A 15,725-nucleotide genomic window follows, 5' to 3' on the forward strand; every position below is an offset into this window, starting at 1 on the left:
GATTCCAGCGGCTTCTCTTGTGGAGTGTGGGCTCAGCAGTGGCACATGGGCTTACTCACTCTGTGGCATGTGGGATCTACCCAGACCAGGAATTGAACCTGTGTCCCCTGCTTTGGCAGGCAGATTATTAACCACTGGACCAAAACCTGGTGATTTTTTTTTAAGAATCTCTTTTTGAAAAAAAAAAATATATTTGGCCACATCGGGTCTTAGTTGCAGAACACAGAATCTTTGTTGCCTCATGCGGAATCTTTTGTTGTGGTGTGCGGACTCTCTAGTTACGGCACACAGACTCAGCAATCGTGGTGTGTGGGCTCAGTTGCCTGAGGCCTGTAGGGTCTTAGTTCCCCAATCAGGGATTGAACCCGTATCCCCTGCATTGCAAGGCAAATTCTTTTTTTTTTTTTTTTTGCAAGGCAAATTCTTTACCACTGGACCATCACAGAGGTCCCCCTGCTTGTTTTTAGAATATAATATTTGAAGAAAGATTTGAGAGGAATTGTAACCAAGAAATTGTCAGACTGAGTTCTGCATGCTGGGGAGTTATTGGGGTATCTCTCAGCTTCTCTTAAGACTCACAGTATAACTAAAGGTTACATATGAGCCTTTGCCTTTTAATTTATCAAACTTTGAAAGGGAATTCAGCTTTATTACTCTCAGTATCTGATCAGACTTCAATACTTGTCCCAGGATGGTAGAGAAAGGGAAAGACTGTTTATTCAAGAGTAAAGACTTTGCAAAAAGTTAGGCAGTGTTTAGTTTTTGCAAACTTCCCAGCCCTGTTCAGCTTACTAGTTACTGATAGTTACATGTCCAAGGGAAATTTTAAAATTAGAAATGCTGATATTTCACATTCCTGATTTCTAAATCCTAGGAAGAAGAGCCTGGAGATTTTCTGAATACTCTGAATATACAGACGTTTCATGTAGGGAAGAGGTCCCTTCAGATAGGTTTCAAATTGTTACAGATGCTAAACTAAGACTTAATCCTCAAATGTGTTTACTTGCCCTAAAATAATCTGTCCACAAATATAAAATGATAAGTAATAGTTGTTCCCTCACTGTGGGAATCTCTAATGTGAAGATGAATTCTACGACGATAAGGTCTTTTTTAAAAAATTGCTGTATAATAAAAATTTATTGTACTCCAAAAAAAGACCCTTTTGGTATTCATTTGAAAATCTTCAGAAGTCTTCTCATGTAACACTAAATTGTTGTTGCTTGAAAAACATTTTCACAAAGTTCTAACTTTTCTAAAATAGAAATTTCCAGAGGGATGACAAGAGTGTAATAGTAAAATACAACTCTGCTGTCATTTGCCAAGATTAATAAACTATTTAGAACTTAACTTTGATTGTCTATATAAAATAGAAGAATGGTAAACAGTTAAACAGTGGGGGAGGGGGATCTCCAAATCTGTACTTTGTTTTTCCACTTAAGAGGGTAAAAAGGCTGAAACAGAACCACCTTTAAGATGTTCCATTTTACCTTTCTGCATATTGGAAATAACCTGATATTTTAGCATGCCTCCAAACAGAAAAGGATGAATAAAATCATCATTCATCCTCTGAATTATCTTTATTTTCCCCTTGGATTTAAATTTAATTGAAAACCACCTCACAGCAAGACCAAAAGAGGAACTACTATTTTGTTAGAAATTGTCCTCTTGAAAGAAAAATTTAAAAAATTTATCTGAACTCTTTCCAGTTAAAAAGTAATTAATAGTCATGGAGACATAATCCAGTGTTTAGTTCGTTTGTAATATCTACAACCTTCGAGCAGCACAATAACGTATTTCAGCAGGAAAGACTTGGGAGATGCAGCACCAAGGATACTCTATCTGCCTCTAGACAGTGGAAGTGCACTCTACAGAAAGGGAAGGCTCAGGGAGCAGCACGCTTAGTAAGCTGTGCAAATACACGCCTCCAAGAAAGGCAATACAGGCATAACTTCAGTAGCTAGATGCAGGGATGGACACCTTATCAAGACATTTTTCATATTAGAATAAGATCAGCTGACAAAGGATTAATTAAGGGACTTTCAAACATGGTCCTCTTCTGAGAAAAAGTATACACTCTGAGGGTCTTGGTCATTGGAATTCACTAAGTAAGGTAATATATGACATTTACTGGGAGGAGAAAATTGAGAAGAACAGAGAAGATACATACCATAACAGATGTTGAGGAAAAAAAACAGCTTGTTATTACCAAAGCACCACATGTCTCCTTTGGCTAAATCTCAATCACTTAAAGAACTTATGAGTTCATATTCTTCCGCTTCATGTTTTTGCCTCCACATTAAAAAAAAAAAAAAAGCTTCTTGCTTCCTTGTTTAACATCTCTAGGATCCTTTTTAATTCATGAGAATTCTGAATGGATAGACATGATACTTAATTCTGACGAAAGAAAGCAGCCAACTGAAGAAGATGACGACTAGACACATACCAGTCACGGACATTATCTTCCTCCTTATCATGTTCATACGAGAGGTGGCAGCTGTATTTAACAGCACCATTCCCAGGGTAATGCACATATAAAACAGAGAAATGATGTACATTTCTGCTACATACTGAAAGAAATACGTGTCTTGAATATAATGTGTCTGTCCTGTGTGAGTTTTGCTTTCAGCAAACGGGGCTCCTCGTATATGAATCCACATTCGACCAGATGACATCAAGATTACAAAACACAGAGCTAAAACCGCCCAAAAATTTTTGCTAAAAATAAATGTCCTCTTCCATTTCAATACATACACAAGTCCACCGATGAGAGCCAAAGATATCCCTAACTTGAAGGGATAGTGAAAATGTATAGGCTGTCTGGTTGTGAAATTGCCCATCCATCTCCCAGTTCTGTCGTCTGCCCATGTGAACATATGCTGCGCAGAGATATCCCTTACTTGGAAATTATAAATGTCAGCTGCCGTGAATTTACTTTTAGCAGGAAGATGGAGGACAACTGGACCTCCCTTCACCTGGAGCGTTTTAAAGACCTCAGGGCTTTCATCAAAATCCAGCATAGCAAAAAATACCTTGTTGCTGAATGCACTGGAGAACTGCCAGGAACCTGCCAAGATCTGAAATTCTTCAACAGCAAGTTTGCATGGTGCACATGATCTAAACCTCTGGAGAGCAGTAAACATTGCAATAACGGAGTAGTTTCTTGGCTTTTCTAATACAAAGTGGTTGAAGGTGGCAGTGTTCATCCTCATCACCCTGTCTCTCTTAGTCCAGTCCATCAGCTGTCTGACCTTTTCTTCTAATGCCTTCTGTCCCTGATCAGGATGTGCCGAAGCCTCAGGAGTCATGAACATCAAGGCCACCACAGTCAGAGATGCGTGCCAAAGCCACCACCATTCTTCCATATTTGTTGACTTCTTCCAGTTACGTTTCCAAATATCTGTGCCAAAATCCGATCATTTTTTCTAACAATTTGTCCAGGGGTTTATATTTTTCTGTCTTCACTAATCCTAGTATAAAGAGCTATATCACAAATTTCCATGCATGTCTGGCTTATGAGCCACGTATTAGAGTTTAGAAAATATTCTGTGGAAAAAAAATTTTGTGATTGAAGAAGTCTTGGAAATGTTTCCAACCTCAGTCTCTCTGCAGAGTTCCAGACTCACATTTCTGTCGGCTAGACTGCAGTACCGGATCCACCACAATTACCTCAAACTACTCAAAAACCAACCTCAGCATCCCCTTGCCTACCAAGCCCTGGGTTCTCTAACCTCTCTTCTCTCTGTGACGCGCTCCCCACCAGCCCCCCACCCCCACCCCCACCTCCCCCACCCCACCCCACCCCGCACTCACTGCTGTTTTAAAATTGAGGAGTCCCGTTGGACTCTTCTCATCCTCCATCTAAAAAAACCTAAACTCAGCCTCTGGAGCAGACGGCCTGAGTTTGGATCCAGGCTCTACCGCTTATCATGTGACCCTGGGTACAGGGTTCCTCACTTCTCTGAGCCTGTTTTCTCGCTGGTAAGACGGTGGTGGTCAGAGCACCCACCTCCTAGGATCTTTCTGCGCAGCCCTCCGAAGAGCAGCTGGCCGGCAAGCTGAGGCTGGCATCCCTGCCACCCTCTTGCCCAGCGCCACCACTAGAGGCAATGTGGAGTCGTAATTGAGAGAAGATAGACCTAGGGACCAAACTTTCCATCCTCGCCAGGCTCTTTTTCTGGCAAAAATGGGGGTCATGCCTGCCTCACCTATTAGTTATGTACATTAACGATCAACATTTTCCAATGCCTAAAACGGTCCTGGCACGGTTGAATTTTTTTTTCCCCTTCTCCTTTTTAAAGAAACGGTTGAATTGTGAGCATTACTACTTCCAAAACCTCAGTGACCTCTCCCAGGGACGTGCTCTCTCCAAATACGATGATCATTCCTTTTATGACGTCAAGTAGATGATGAAATTGTTGGGAAAGATAGGATCAAAAGAATGTGTGTAAATAGTGTTAAATATATACACATTCTGGAAGGATACCTACTGGGGAGTGAGCCTGAGGATGACTTTGGTACCTTTTTTTTTTCTTTAGCCATGTTGGTGGGTGACCTTTATCAAAATACAAATGGTTAACTTTCAGTGAAGTGAGTGCGGTATCCTGACGCCCTCCCCATCCTCGCTGCACTTTCCGCAGCACTAGCCCAGCCACCGGCCCTTTCCTACCCGGAAGGCCTCTGCGCCCCAAAGCCGCCGGCGCCGCCCCAGCGGCGGCCAAGCTAAACAGACTGGCAGAGGTGAACGGCGCGCGGAGAGCGGGGTGCCTAGCAACCGGGGTGCCTAGCAACCGGGGGCGCTTAACAGAGGAGCTGGCCAAGGGAGGCGGAAGTGCGAGCGCGGAAGGAGGTGAGAGGACGAGGGGACCGGGCTGGCGGGGGCGGGGTGCTCACACCTAAGGTCGAACTCCCTCCGGCTCCTTTCTTCGTGCCGGGGTAGTAATATAAACTAAAGAAGACTATCCTGGGAGAGGACGGGAGGGGCTGGGCTGGGAACCAGACAAAGCCCGGCTCCTCCCAGTGGGGATCCCTCACTGCCCCCCTCTCCTCCTCCTCCTCCTCCTCCAGTAGAGGGCGGAGAGAGGGAACGTGACAGCGCCCCCACCCCTAATTCCCTAGAGCCAACTTGGGAGACTAGCCTGTCTTTTCCAGACGGAGAACAGGGCACCTTCTCTTCGATCCCTCCGGATCTTGTCCCAAAGCTAGGGCAGGGAAAGAAAAGAAAATCGACAGGACTTGGTTGCTGCAAGTAGGGGTGGAAATTGGATTAAGGTCTATTTTTCCTGCTACCCAGGGCTTCCCTGGGCTTCCCAGGGTGGCTCAGACGGTAAAGAATCCGCCTGCAGTGCAGGAGACCCGGTTCAACGCCTGGGTGGGGAAGATCCCCTGGAGAGGGAATGGCTACCCACTCCAGTATCATTGTCTGGATAATTCCGTGGACAGAACATCCTGGCAGGCTACAGTGCACGGGGTCGCAAAGAGTCGGACATGACTGAGCGACTAACACAAGGGCTTCCCTGGTGGTTGAGCGGTAAAGAATCAGCCTTCCAGTTCAGGAGAGGCAAGTTCAATTCCTGGGTTGGGAAGAGCCCCTGGAGAAGGAAATGGCAACCCATTCCAGTATTCTTGCCTGGGAAACCCCATGGACAGAGGGCTACAGTCCATGGGGTTGCAAAGAGTCAAACCAGACTTAGCGACTAAACAGCAACAATTCCTGCTAAACAACAAGGATTCCTGCTACCCACCCACTCTGCCAGCCCTACTAAGCAGTTGGTCTAACATACACACCCAGAGGGACCTCATTATCCCCTTTCACCTGCTCCAGGGCGAAGGTGCCTCAGTAAGGTAAGGGTGCCACAGCTTGTGTCTGTGGATGGATGGGTGGGAGGAGACTTAGTTAATGCCTCAAAGTTGAATGTAGGGAGAGCTGTTCCCAAGCAGGCTTCCGGAAGGAAGGGAACTGACGCAAACTGGACAGGAGCATGTCCTTTAGAGGGGCTCCAGTCCAGGAGAGGCTCTCCTGCATGGTCTCCTGCCGCCTGTTTGCCCCCTCCTGCAGACTTAGGTGTCCTGGAACAGGCCTGGGGGCCTGACCCTTCAGGACCTGCACCATGGCCACGCTGAGCGTCAAGCCCAGTCCACGCTTCCGGTTGCCAGACTGGCAGACCAACAGCTACCTGTTGTCCACCAACGCCGAGCGCCAGCGAGATGCCTCACACCAGATCCGCCAGGAGGCCCGGGTCCTTCGCAATGAGACCAACAACCAGGTTGGGGGTCCAGAGCCCAGCTGGGTGGTGGAGGGATAGCTCCCAGCACTCGACAGCCTTTTTATCTGTGTCTGTCTCTTCCAGACCATTTGGGATGAACACGATAATAGGACGCGGCTGGCAGAGAGGATCAATACTGTCAACCGATGGAAGGAGATGCTGGACAAGTGTCTGACAGATTTAGATGCTGAGATCGACGCCCTGGCACAGGCAGGGAGCCAGGGCAGGGAGCCAGGGCAGGGTGCCAGGGCAGGGTGCCAGGGCAGGGTGCTCAAGGACGACCTCCTCTCCTTCCCCTCTTTCGGGTCTGGGTATTTGGTGGCTTGTCCACCTGAGTCACTCACTGTCCCCTCGGCTAAAGTGGTGATGAGAGCTGCTTCCCAGTAGGATGGCCCCCCAGCCCCCTGTCCCCTCTCTCTTCTAGATGAAAGAGTCAGCGGAGCAAAACCTGCAGGCCAAGAACCTGCCTCTGGATGTGGCAATTGAATGCCTGACCCTGCGGGAGAGTCGGCGTGACATTGATGTGGTGAAGGACCCTGTGGAGGAGGAGCTGCACAAAGAGGTGGAGGTCATTGAGGCCACCAAGAAGGCCTTGCAACAGAAGATCAGCCAGGCCTTTGAGAAGCTCTTGTAAGAGAAAGACGGCATTCTCATGTTCCCCTGCCCTGGGAGGCTGTGTTTTCAATGCAGAACCTGTGTATCATGGGTAACTAGTCACTGCTTCTCAGGCTGCCTTCTGCCCCCGCTGTGCCCGTGGCAGAAACCACTCACTCACTGATCGTAGCACTTTTTGCACCTCCTGGACATGGTCTCAGAATACTTCTCGTGACACTGCTCCCGGCAGCTGTTATCTATTGATTGGAAACATGAGGGATGAGTCCATTTGCCATCATCCCTGACTTTCTGGGCACGTGAGCCATGTGGGTGTATGCCCTGTGGGTGTGTACAAGCATTTGGGTGCCCTAATTTTGTCTGTAGGGAGCTCATCCAGCTGTGCCCATCTTTGTCTCAACTGCAGCGGCAGCTCCTCTGTCACCTCGGCTTTCCCATCCCTCCCTGTCCCTTCAGCACCAGGGTGGGGGACTGCGTTCCGGGGCTGCCTTGGAGGGATGGTTCACTGATCCAGTCTCTTCCGCCCCCCAGCCTCCTGCAGGAAGCCCGACAGCAGCTCAACTCTGACCATCGTGGCAAAATGGAGACACTGGACATTGACAGAGGCTGCCTCTCTCTCAACCTCAAGTCCCCGAACATCTCTCTGAAGATCAATCCCACACGTGTGCCCAGTGGGTAAGAAGGACGCTTCACTCCCTCTCCCTTCCTCCCCACAGAGGCTGTGCTCTTACTGTTTCCTGCCGCCTGCAGCTCCACCACACTCCAGCAGTGGGATGACTTCAGTCGGTTCAATAAGGACCACGGAGAGGCTGAGATGAAGAGGGCCATCGAGCTGAGGGAGGCCATCGCCCTCACTATTGCCGAGGTGAGTCCCCCGCCACCACCACCTCGATTCTCCATGGTGAAGAGCTGGCCCCAGCGGGCACTCACAAGCCCCTGCCTTATGGCATTCCTCCCCGCACCTGAGCCACACCCTCAGGTGGCCAGAGCTCATTCCCTCCCTTTGCCCTGCCTACTTCCTGTCCTCAGACCAACAATGAGCTGGAAGCCCAGAGGGTTGCCACGGAATTTGCCTTCAGGAAGCGGCTGCGGGAGATGGAGAAACTGTACAGTGAGCTCAAGTGGCAAGAGAAGAATGTGAGCCTTCTCCACGTGGTCTCCTGGCGCGTGGACTTTCGGCTGTGAGATGAGCCCCGCCAGGAAGCCCTGGACTAGGTGAGCAGGTGGAGACTGGGTGCTCTGTCCCCGCAGACCTTGGAGGAGATTGCCGAGCTGCAGGAGGACATCCGGCACCTGGAGGAAGACCTGCGCAGAAAGTTACAGAACCTGAAGCTGTGCCACACAAGGCTAGAAGCCAGGACCTACCGGCCCAACGTGGAACTCTGCAGGGACCAGGTGCGAGGGCACCCCAGCAGGGCACAGGCCCCTGCTAAGATTCCTCAGGATGACTCACTCTCTAGCAGAGCAGGACTGCTGGTGTAGGGCAACCACCCCCCAGGCCTGTGGGCAGAAGGCTAGTATGGCTGACCTGGGACTCCCAACCTGCCCCTTTGCCTCCAGGCACAGTACGGCCTCACCGACGAGGTTCACCAGTTAGAGGCAACCATTGCCGCCCTGAAGCAGAAGCTGGCGCAGGCACAGTAGGTCTAGGGAGTGGGCAGGAGGGGTGGGAAGATACCTCCCACCACTGGGGTCCCTGGCTGCCAGCAGACTTCCCTGCTGGCTTCCTGGCTCAAGGCTGGTGAGCTCGGTCAGCCCCGAGTTCTCAGCCTCATGCTGGGGGCAGTGGGCTGGTAATGCCTGCTCCCCAGGGACGCTCTGGATGCCCTGTACAAGCATCTGGCCCGGCTGCAGGCTGACATCGCCTGCAAGGCCAACTCCATGCTGTTGGACACCAAGTGCATGGACACCCGTCGGAAGCTGACCGTGCCTGCTGAGAAGTTCGTGCCCGAGGTGGACACCTTCACCCGCACCACAAATCGCACCCTGAGTCCACTCAAAACCTGCCAGCTGGAGCTGGCCTAGGCAGGGGCTGAGGGAGGAAAGGAAGGCTGGTTGAAAATGGAAGGGATGGGGGGAGCGGAGAGAACGAATCTAATAAAAGTCGGGGTTCTCGGTCTAGAGGGTTCTCTGTTCCCCCTGTATGTAGCCAGCAGGGGAGAGGGCTCTTGACCCTCCTGTGCGTGGAGGTGCAAAGATGAGAAACACCATCTCTAAAGCCAGCACCCTTGGACTCCAGCGGTGTGACCTCTAACCAGCTCTGCCCCCTCTCCATACCTAGAGGAGGCTCAGAGCGGGCTAGGGCGATGGGGAGGGCTTGGAAGTGGGCACCCAGGCCTGAATAGGGGCCACCAGCGGACAGCTGGCCGACCATGCGGGGGAGGGGGGCAGTGACCCAAAGGTCTGGCTCATTGCCCAGCTCTCCAGGACCCTTCAGTGGCCGACCAGCCAGCTGTGACGCCCTTTACAACTCAGGGGAAAAGTGAAAGTGTCAGTTGCTCAGTTGTGTCCGATTCTGCAACCACATGAATTGTAGTCCACCAGGCTCCTCTGTTAAGTTGTTCCCCGTAAGCACCTTCTCTGGAGAAGGGAATGGCAATCCACTCCAGCATTCTTGCCTGGAGAATCCCTTGGACAGAGGAGCCTGGTGGCTACAGTTCATGGGGTCGCAAAGAGTCGGACACGACTGAGTGACTAACACACACACACACTCCTTTGTCCATGGAATTCACACACATACACACACACACACACTCCTCTGTCCATGGAATCTCCAGGCAAGGATACTGGCGTGGGTTGCCATTTCCTTCTCCAGGGGATCTTCCCGCTCAGATGGTAAAGAATACAGGTGGATTCCTTACCATCTGAGGCACCAGGGAAGCCCTTACAAGTAGGGGAAATGCGGCCTGAGAGGCCGGACCCTATCTGGCCAGGGCTTGGGGACCGCCCCTGGTCTCCCGCGGGGGTGCGCTGCGACTCCGGGCCGCGGGGCGGCGCTGTGGGGCCGGGGACGCCGCGCAGTGGGGGCGCGCGCCCGCCACGCCGGAAGTGGGGGCGAGTCCGCGCGGATGGCGGCGGCGGCGGCGGTGGCAGCGATGACGGCGGCGGGCTGCGGCGGGGCTGGGGCGGCACGCTCCCTTTCCCGCTTCCGAGGCTGCCTGGCGGGCGCGCTGCTCGGGGACTGCGTAGGCGCCGTCTACGAGGCGCGCGACACCGTCGACCTGACGTCAGTCCTGCGTCAGGTCCAGGATTTGGAGCCGGACCCCGGCTCGCCCGGGAGCGCGCGGACAGGTGGGCGGGGCCGGGCGCCGGGGGCACCCGGGGCTCGACGAGGGACGCGGGCAGGGAGGGGACCGCGGCCGGAGGGGCCTGCACGACGCGGGGATACCTCGGCCTCAGCGTGTCCAGGATCCGAGCCCCGCGTTCACGTATCTCGCCCCGAACGTTCGCCGTCTCGGGGCACGCCGCGCCTAGATTGCGCCTACTCCAGTCCTTAACACCTCTGCCAGTTTCACCCGTTTTACCCTAGTCTCAGAGCATTGCACCACCCGTCCATCTCCACGCAGCTGGAGTGCACTTCTGAGGAACAGACCTTGGGGAGGCCTCCCCGCGCCCGAATCTCTGCAGTAGTTGCCCATTACCCCTAGGACAGAGCCACACTCCTTAAAGGACCTGCTTGGCCTGCCCTCGCCTGCGGTTCCAGTTCCATCTTACAGCACCGTTGGCTTTACATTCTGTGCTCCGCTTCTTGGCGCTTCGTGCCGCCTCTAGCCCCTTTGCATGTACTGCGGTCCCTGTTCCCTCAGCCTCTCCCTCCCCTGGGCGGTCAACTCATCACTCAGAACTCAGTGCAGTGTCACGGCTGAGGACGATTCTTCTGGGAGATCACGTAGAATAGTAAGAAAAAGGAGCCACACCCAGAAACCTGGAGAAAGAAAAGGAGCTACAGAAGGAAAAAGTTTATTGGAGGAGAAGCAGGGGAGGTGTGTAACAATAAAACTCAGGAATTTCAAGATGAAGACACTGGTTACTGATGTGAGGCCACAGAGAAGTTAAGTAGGGGGAAGTCTAGATTTAGGAAAGCATTGTCAGTAGAAGGTTGAACCCTTGAAGTTATATTTCAGTGGGTTCAGGAGGGAATGAAAAAGGAGTCCTCAAGACTCAGTTCCTCTCCTGATTCAGATCTGCGTTCTTTTGGGTGGGCTTCAGCCTGGCAGACCCTTCCCATGGGGTAGCTCTCAGCAGCTCCTAGCTCAGCATCTCCAGCAGAGGAAGTTTCTCTTTACAGAAGCCCCAGCAGAAGTCTCTGATGGTCTCACTGGCCTGGCTTAGGTCACCCATTCATCCCTGAACGGGGGCACGGGATGTGCTTTTGGCTGGGCTGGAGGTGGCATTGGCTCCATCTCTGATCATCTGGGCTGGGAGGGGGAGAGATGTGGTTCCCTGGGGGGAAGCTGGGTGCCAGGGACCAGCTGAATGGAGCCTGGGTTCTGCTCATCACAGAGGGAGAAGCTGAGGAGACAAAGGAGAGGCAAGGCCCCCCCGGAACTAGGCCGGGGCCAGACTGCAGGAGAGACTCGGTCCCTCTGAGGGGAGACTAGAGTGTGTGGCTGCGGGTAGGAGCCTGTAGGCCTGTCTTGCTGGCAAAGTAGAGAGTGGGGGCCTTCTGGGAGTGAAAGGGAAACAGAGGGTAGGGTTGGGGCTTGGGATACACAGAGCAGGGTGGGGCTGGGGGCTGAGGGCAGATATTAGATGTGAAGAATAAGAAGGGGTTCATTAGGGGGTGTGCTTTGCTCTCTACAGCTGTGTCTTCTTCAGATAAAAGCAAGTCCTTGTCCCTAACTGGCTTATAGCCTGAGAAGCTACCAAAACCAGTGATGTGTGTTACAAGTGCCAAGGCAGAAGACCTGGGCACCTAGAGGAAGAAGAGGAGGTGGGTGGAGGGAGACGAGCAGCCCCAGCGGGGAAGGACGTGACCCAGGCTCCAGGATTGGTTCTGAGGAAGCGGAGGGGAACAGCGGGATATAAGATGGGTAAGGAAGGAAGGGCTTCAAATGGCCATGACAGTGAATTTGGACCTCATCCTGAAGGTGAGAGCCAGCCATCTGAGCAGGAGAGTGTGATGACGAAAGTGATGCTCTACTCTTAGGAAGAATTTTCTGGCAGCACATACAGGCCAGGTTGGAGGGTGGGGAAGACACGGGAGATCTAAAATCAGCAGGACACGTGACCGACTCAGAATATGTAACTGTCGAAAATCCCATGGCTAAGAGCTCGGGAAACTGGATGAGAGTGAGAGGCTGACTTGAGGCCTTCTGGAAGTAGTAGATAAAAAGCGTGAGCAGGAGGCCGCAGCCGCCACCCTCGAGCCCTGCAGCTCCATCTCTGCCCCCTGCCCTCCCTGCAGAAGCATTGTGCTACACAGACGACACAGCCATGGCCAGGGCGCTGGTGCAGTCCCTGCTGGCCAAGGAGGCCTTCGACGAGGTGGACATGGCTCACAGGTGAGGGCAGTGGTCCCAGGGTGAGGCCAAGCGGGTGGGCGGAGTTATCGCACCCCTTGACCAGCGCAGCGATGTCCGTGCATGCCAGGACACCCTCCCCCAGACCGCGCAGCAGGACACCGTCTCTTGGGCTGCTGCAGCTTCCCAAACTAGAAGTGGCAGCTCCAGGATTCCTCTTTTCCCAAACCAGCCAGGTTTCTTCTCTCCCAGCCATGGCAGGCATCTCTTAAATTGTGATCCTGTGGCCTTCTCGCCCCTAGGTTTGCTCAGGAGTACAAGAAGGACCCTGACCGGGGTTATGGTGCTGGAGTGATCACTGTCTTCAGGAAGCTCCTAAGCCCCAAATGCCGGGATGTCTTTGAGCCTGCCCGCGCCCAGTTTAATGGCAAAGGTTCCTATGGCAACGGGGGTGCCATGCGGGTAGCTGGCATCTCCCTGGCCTATAGCAGCATCCAGGATGTGCAGAAGGTATAGTCCGGGTGGGCTGGCTTCTGGGCCCTCTGATCTCCCTCCTGCATACCCGAGTGCCGTGACCACAGGTATTCGCCTCCCTTGCCTTTGCCCTAGTTTGCCCGGCTCTCGGCCCAGCTGACACACGCCTCCTCCCTGGGTTACAATGGTGCCATCCTGCAGGCCCTGGCTGTGCACCTGGCTTTGCAGGGTGAGTCGTCCAGTGAGCACTTCCTCGAGCAGCTCCTGGGCCACATGGAAGAGCTGGAGAGTGATGCCCAGTCCGTGCTGGATGCCAGGGAGTGAGTAGGCGGGCTGGGGGCACGTCTGTTGTGCACGTGTATGCTGGTGGGGTGGCATTGCCTCAAGTGAAAACCTTTTCTAAAATATGTATTTATTAAATATGTATTACTACTTATTTGATACATATTACTACTTATTTTATACATATTTAATGAATACAAATGTTTCTGTTTCCATCCATGGGATTCTCCAGGCAAGAATACTGGAGTGGGTTGCCATTTCCTTCTCCAGGGGATCTTCCTAACCCGGAGATCGAACCCAGGTCTCCCACATTGCAGGCAGACGCTTTAACCTCTGAGCCACCAGGGAAGCCCACTTAATAATATTAAATATTATTAATTTGAATGTTAATAATATTATACGCGCCAGGTCTTAGTGGCGGCATGAGGGATCTTCGATCTTCCTTGCGGCACGTGGGATCTTTAGTTGCAGCATCTGAACTCTTAGTTAATGGCATGTGGGATCCAGTTCGCTGACCAAGGATTGAACCCAGGTCCCCTGCATTGGGAGTGTGGAGTCTTAGCCGCTGGACTACCTGGGAAGTCTCTGAAACCTTCCTTCTTTAATTGCACGTCCTAAGGAGAGGTGGGGAGAGCCCTGTGCTTAGGCTGTGCTTCAGGGCTCTCTGGGTCCCAGAGAACAAACCAGCCAGCTCCCACCCAGCCCTTCCCACTTCTTGCCCTGGCACCTGTGCCTGGGTATCAGCCTGACCACATCCCTGCCCCACCCTTCCCCATCCTGCTGTCTCCACCCTGCTGGCTCCGATCTCCCTGCAATCTCGCCCCCATCCACAGGTTGGGCATGGAGGAGCGTCCATACTCCAGCCGACTGAAGAAGATCGGGGAGCTTCTAGAGCAGGACTCAGTGACCAGAGAGGAGGTGGTGTCCGAGCTAGGTGGGTAGCCCCCTGCCCCCACCTGTCACCCTTCAGGGTTCATCCTGGGCTCGTGCACGGGATGGGAGAGGTACCTGCAGTCACTGCTGCCACCATCACACTTTTGCTGGGGCTGCTGTAACAGGAGCACCATACTCTGGAGGCTCCTTGGCAGGCTGTGGGCACAGTGCCTTCCTCTCTAGGGCAACAGTGCCCTCAACCTGCAACATCCAGAAATGGCAGCTGGCCGTTAGTTTTCACAGCTGATGGTGATAACTGCTGTTTATTCACACAGTGTTTTTACTGTGTTTTGGGCACTCTGCAGAGTGCTTTCTCTCTAGGATTTCATTTCACCCTCACACACCAGCCCTACAAAAGTTCCTAACTTTATTTCCTCTGCGCATGGAGCTAAAGCCAAGATACAGGAATCACACAGTCAATAGGTGGGCAAGCTGAGATTTAAACCCAGGCTGTGATGTTAATCCCAGCTTAACTTGAAGCTTAGAGAGTTGACTTGTGACAAGTGGCAGGAAACTTGGGGACACCATGGGGCCCAGGAACAGGGGTCAAGTTCCCATATTGTGGCCTCCCCACAGGAAATGGCATTGCTGCTTTTGAATCTGTTCCCACCGCCATCTATTGCTTCCTGCGCTGCATGGAGCCCGACCCCGAGATCCCCTCTGCCTTCAACAGCCTCCAAAGGACTCTCGTCTATTCCATCTCGCTCGGTGGGGACACGGACACCATTGCCACCATGGCCGGGGCCATCGCTGGCGCCTACTATGGGATGGAACAGGTGCCAGAGAGCTGGCAGCAAAGCTGTGAAGGCTATGAGGAGACTGACGTCCTGGCCCAGAGCCTGCACCGGGTCTTCCAGAAGAGTCTGTGAGGGCCTCAGCTGCTAAGGCCCTGCCACGTGCAGCAGGACCAGCTACAGCTTGCATTGGAAACCCCAGGCATCCTCCGGTGCAGCTCCCTGCTTCTGTCTTCCTGCCACATGAGCAGAGTGCACCTTGGGGCCAGCGTCTAGTCTGGGGAGGGATGGGTGCCTTCTGGTGCTGGGTTCCTGCCTTCTGCAGAGCCTCGGTGCTCTTGGCTCCTCAGTCAGACATGAGGGACCAGGGCAGCTTTTATTTTGGAGCAGTATTTGTGGCATTTTCCTTGATTATCTAGGATGTGGGATCTGGGGAGGTGGAAATGATCTGCGGCATCATTTCTCCTTGTTGGGATTTAGCCAGTTTGCCAGAAGCCTGTCTTTGAGCCCTGAGTACTCAGTTTATGTGGATCGGGACGGGGCACGTGGATCTAGCCAGTCGAGACGCACACCTGGCCCTTGGCCGTCGTGGGTCTTGTGAACAGCTTCCAGAGAAAATCCCAGAGCAATAAACAGTTTTTGGTAAGTCCCACCACTGTTTCTTGTGTTTCTCCTCCACAGTGGGTGGATTCGTCCCCTTACCTTGACCTTCTGTGCCTAGCACCTCTCTATCTGAGCCTCACTCGTAGGAGCCAGGGATCCACCTGCTGGGTGGTGGAGGCAAATTCCTCCAGTTGTCCATCCAGGAAGAGAGCAGGCATAGTTTGGTGCTTTTTCCTGTTGGAGATCCCTCAGTGACCCAGGCAGTGGGCAGGAAGAAGTCAGATATTACTGCTCTTAGAGTACCTGATGACTTAATAGGTTGCCCCCCAGATAGGACCCAGGCCCCACCAGAACCCTGTGGA

The 15,725-nt window shown here is 52.7% G+C and overlaps 2 protein-coding genes across 2 annotated transcripts; both read left to right on the forward strand.

The window, feature by feature from the left end:
* Window positions 4,546–8,996, forward strand: TEKT2 (tektin 2). The gene is made up of 10 exons (XM_018041555.1): window positions 4,546–4,846; window positions 6,056–6,263; window positions 6,348–6,473; window positions 6,688–6,893; window positions 7,407–7,550; window positions 7,626–7,740; window positions 7,905–8,012; window positions 8,127–8,270; window positions 8,436–8,515; window positions 8,687–8,996. Exons 2-10 carry the CDS (start codon window positions 6,108–6,110, stop codon window positions 8,898–8,900), a joined length of 1,293 nt encoding a protein of 430 aa, XP_017897044.1. The 5' UTR covers window positions 4,546–4,846; window positions 6,056–6,107; the 3' UTR covers window positions 8,901–8,996.
* ADPRHL2 (ADP-ribosylhydrolase like 2) lies at window positions 9,932–15,412 on the forward strand. The gene is made up of 6 exons (XM_018041561.1): window positions 9,932–10,166; window positions 12,283–12,379; window positions 12,640–12,847; window positions 12,947–13,131; window positions 13,927–14,027; window positions 14,603–15,412. Exons 1-6 carry the CDS (start codon window positions 9,944–9,946, stop codon window positions 14,893–14,895), a joined length of 1,107 nt encoding a protein of 368 aa, XP_017897050.1. The 5' UTR covers window positions 9,932–9,943; the 3' UTR covers window positions 14,896–15,412.

This window comes from Capra hircus, chromosome 3, assembly GCF_001704415.2.
Source record: "Capra hircus breed San Clemente chromosome 3, ASM170441v1, whole genome shotgun sequence".
Taxonomy (NCBI): domain Eukaryota; kingdom Metazoa; phylum Chordata; class Mammalia; order Artiodactyla; family Bovidae; genus Capra; species Capra hircus.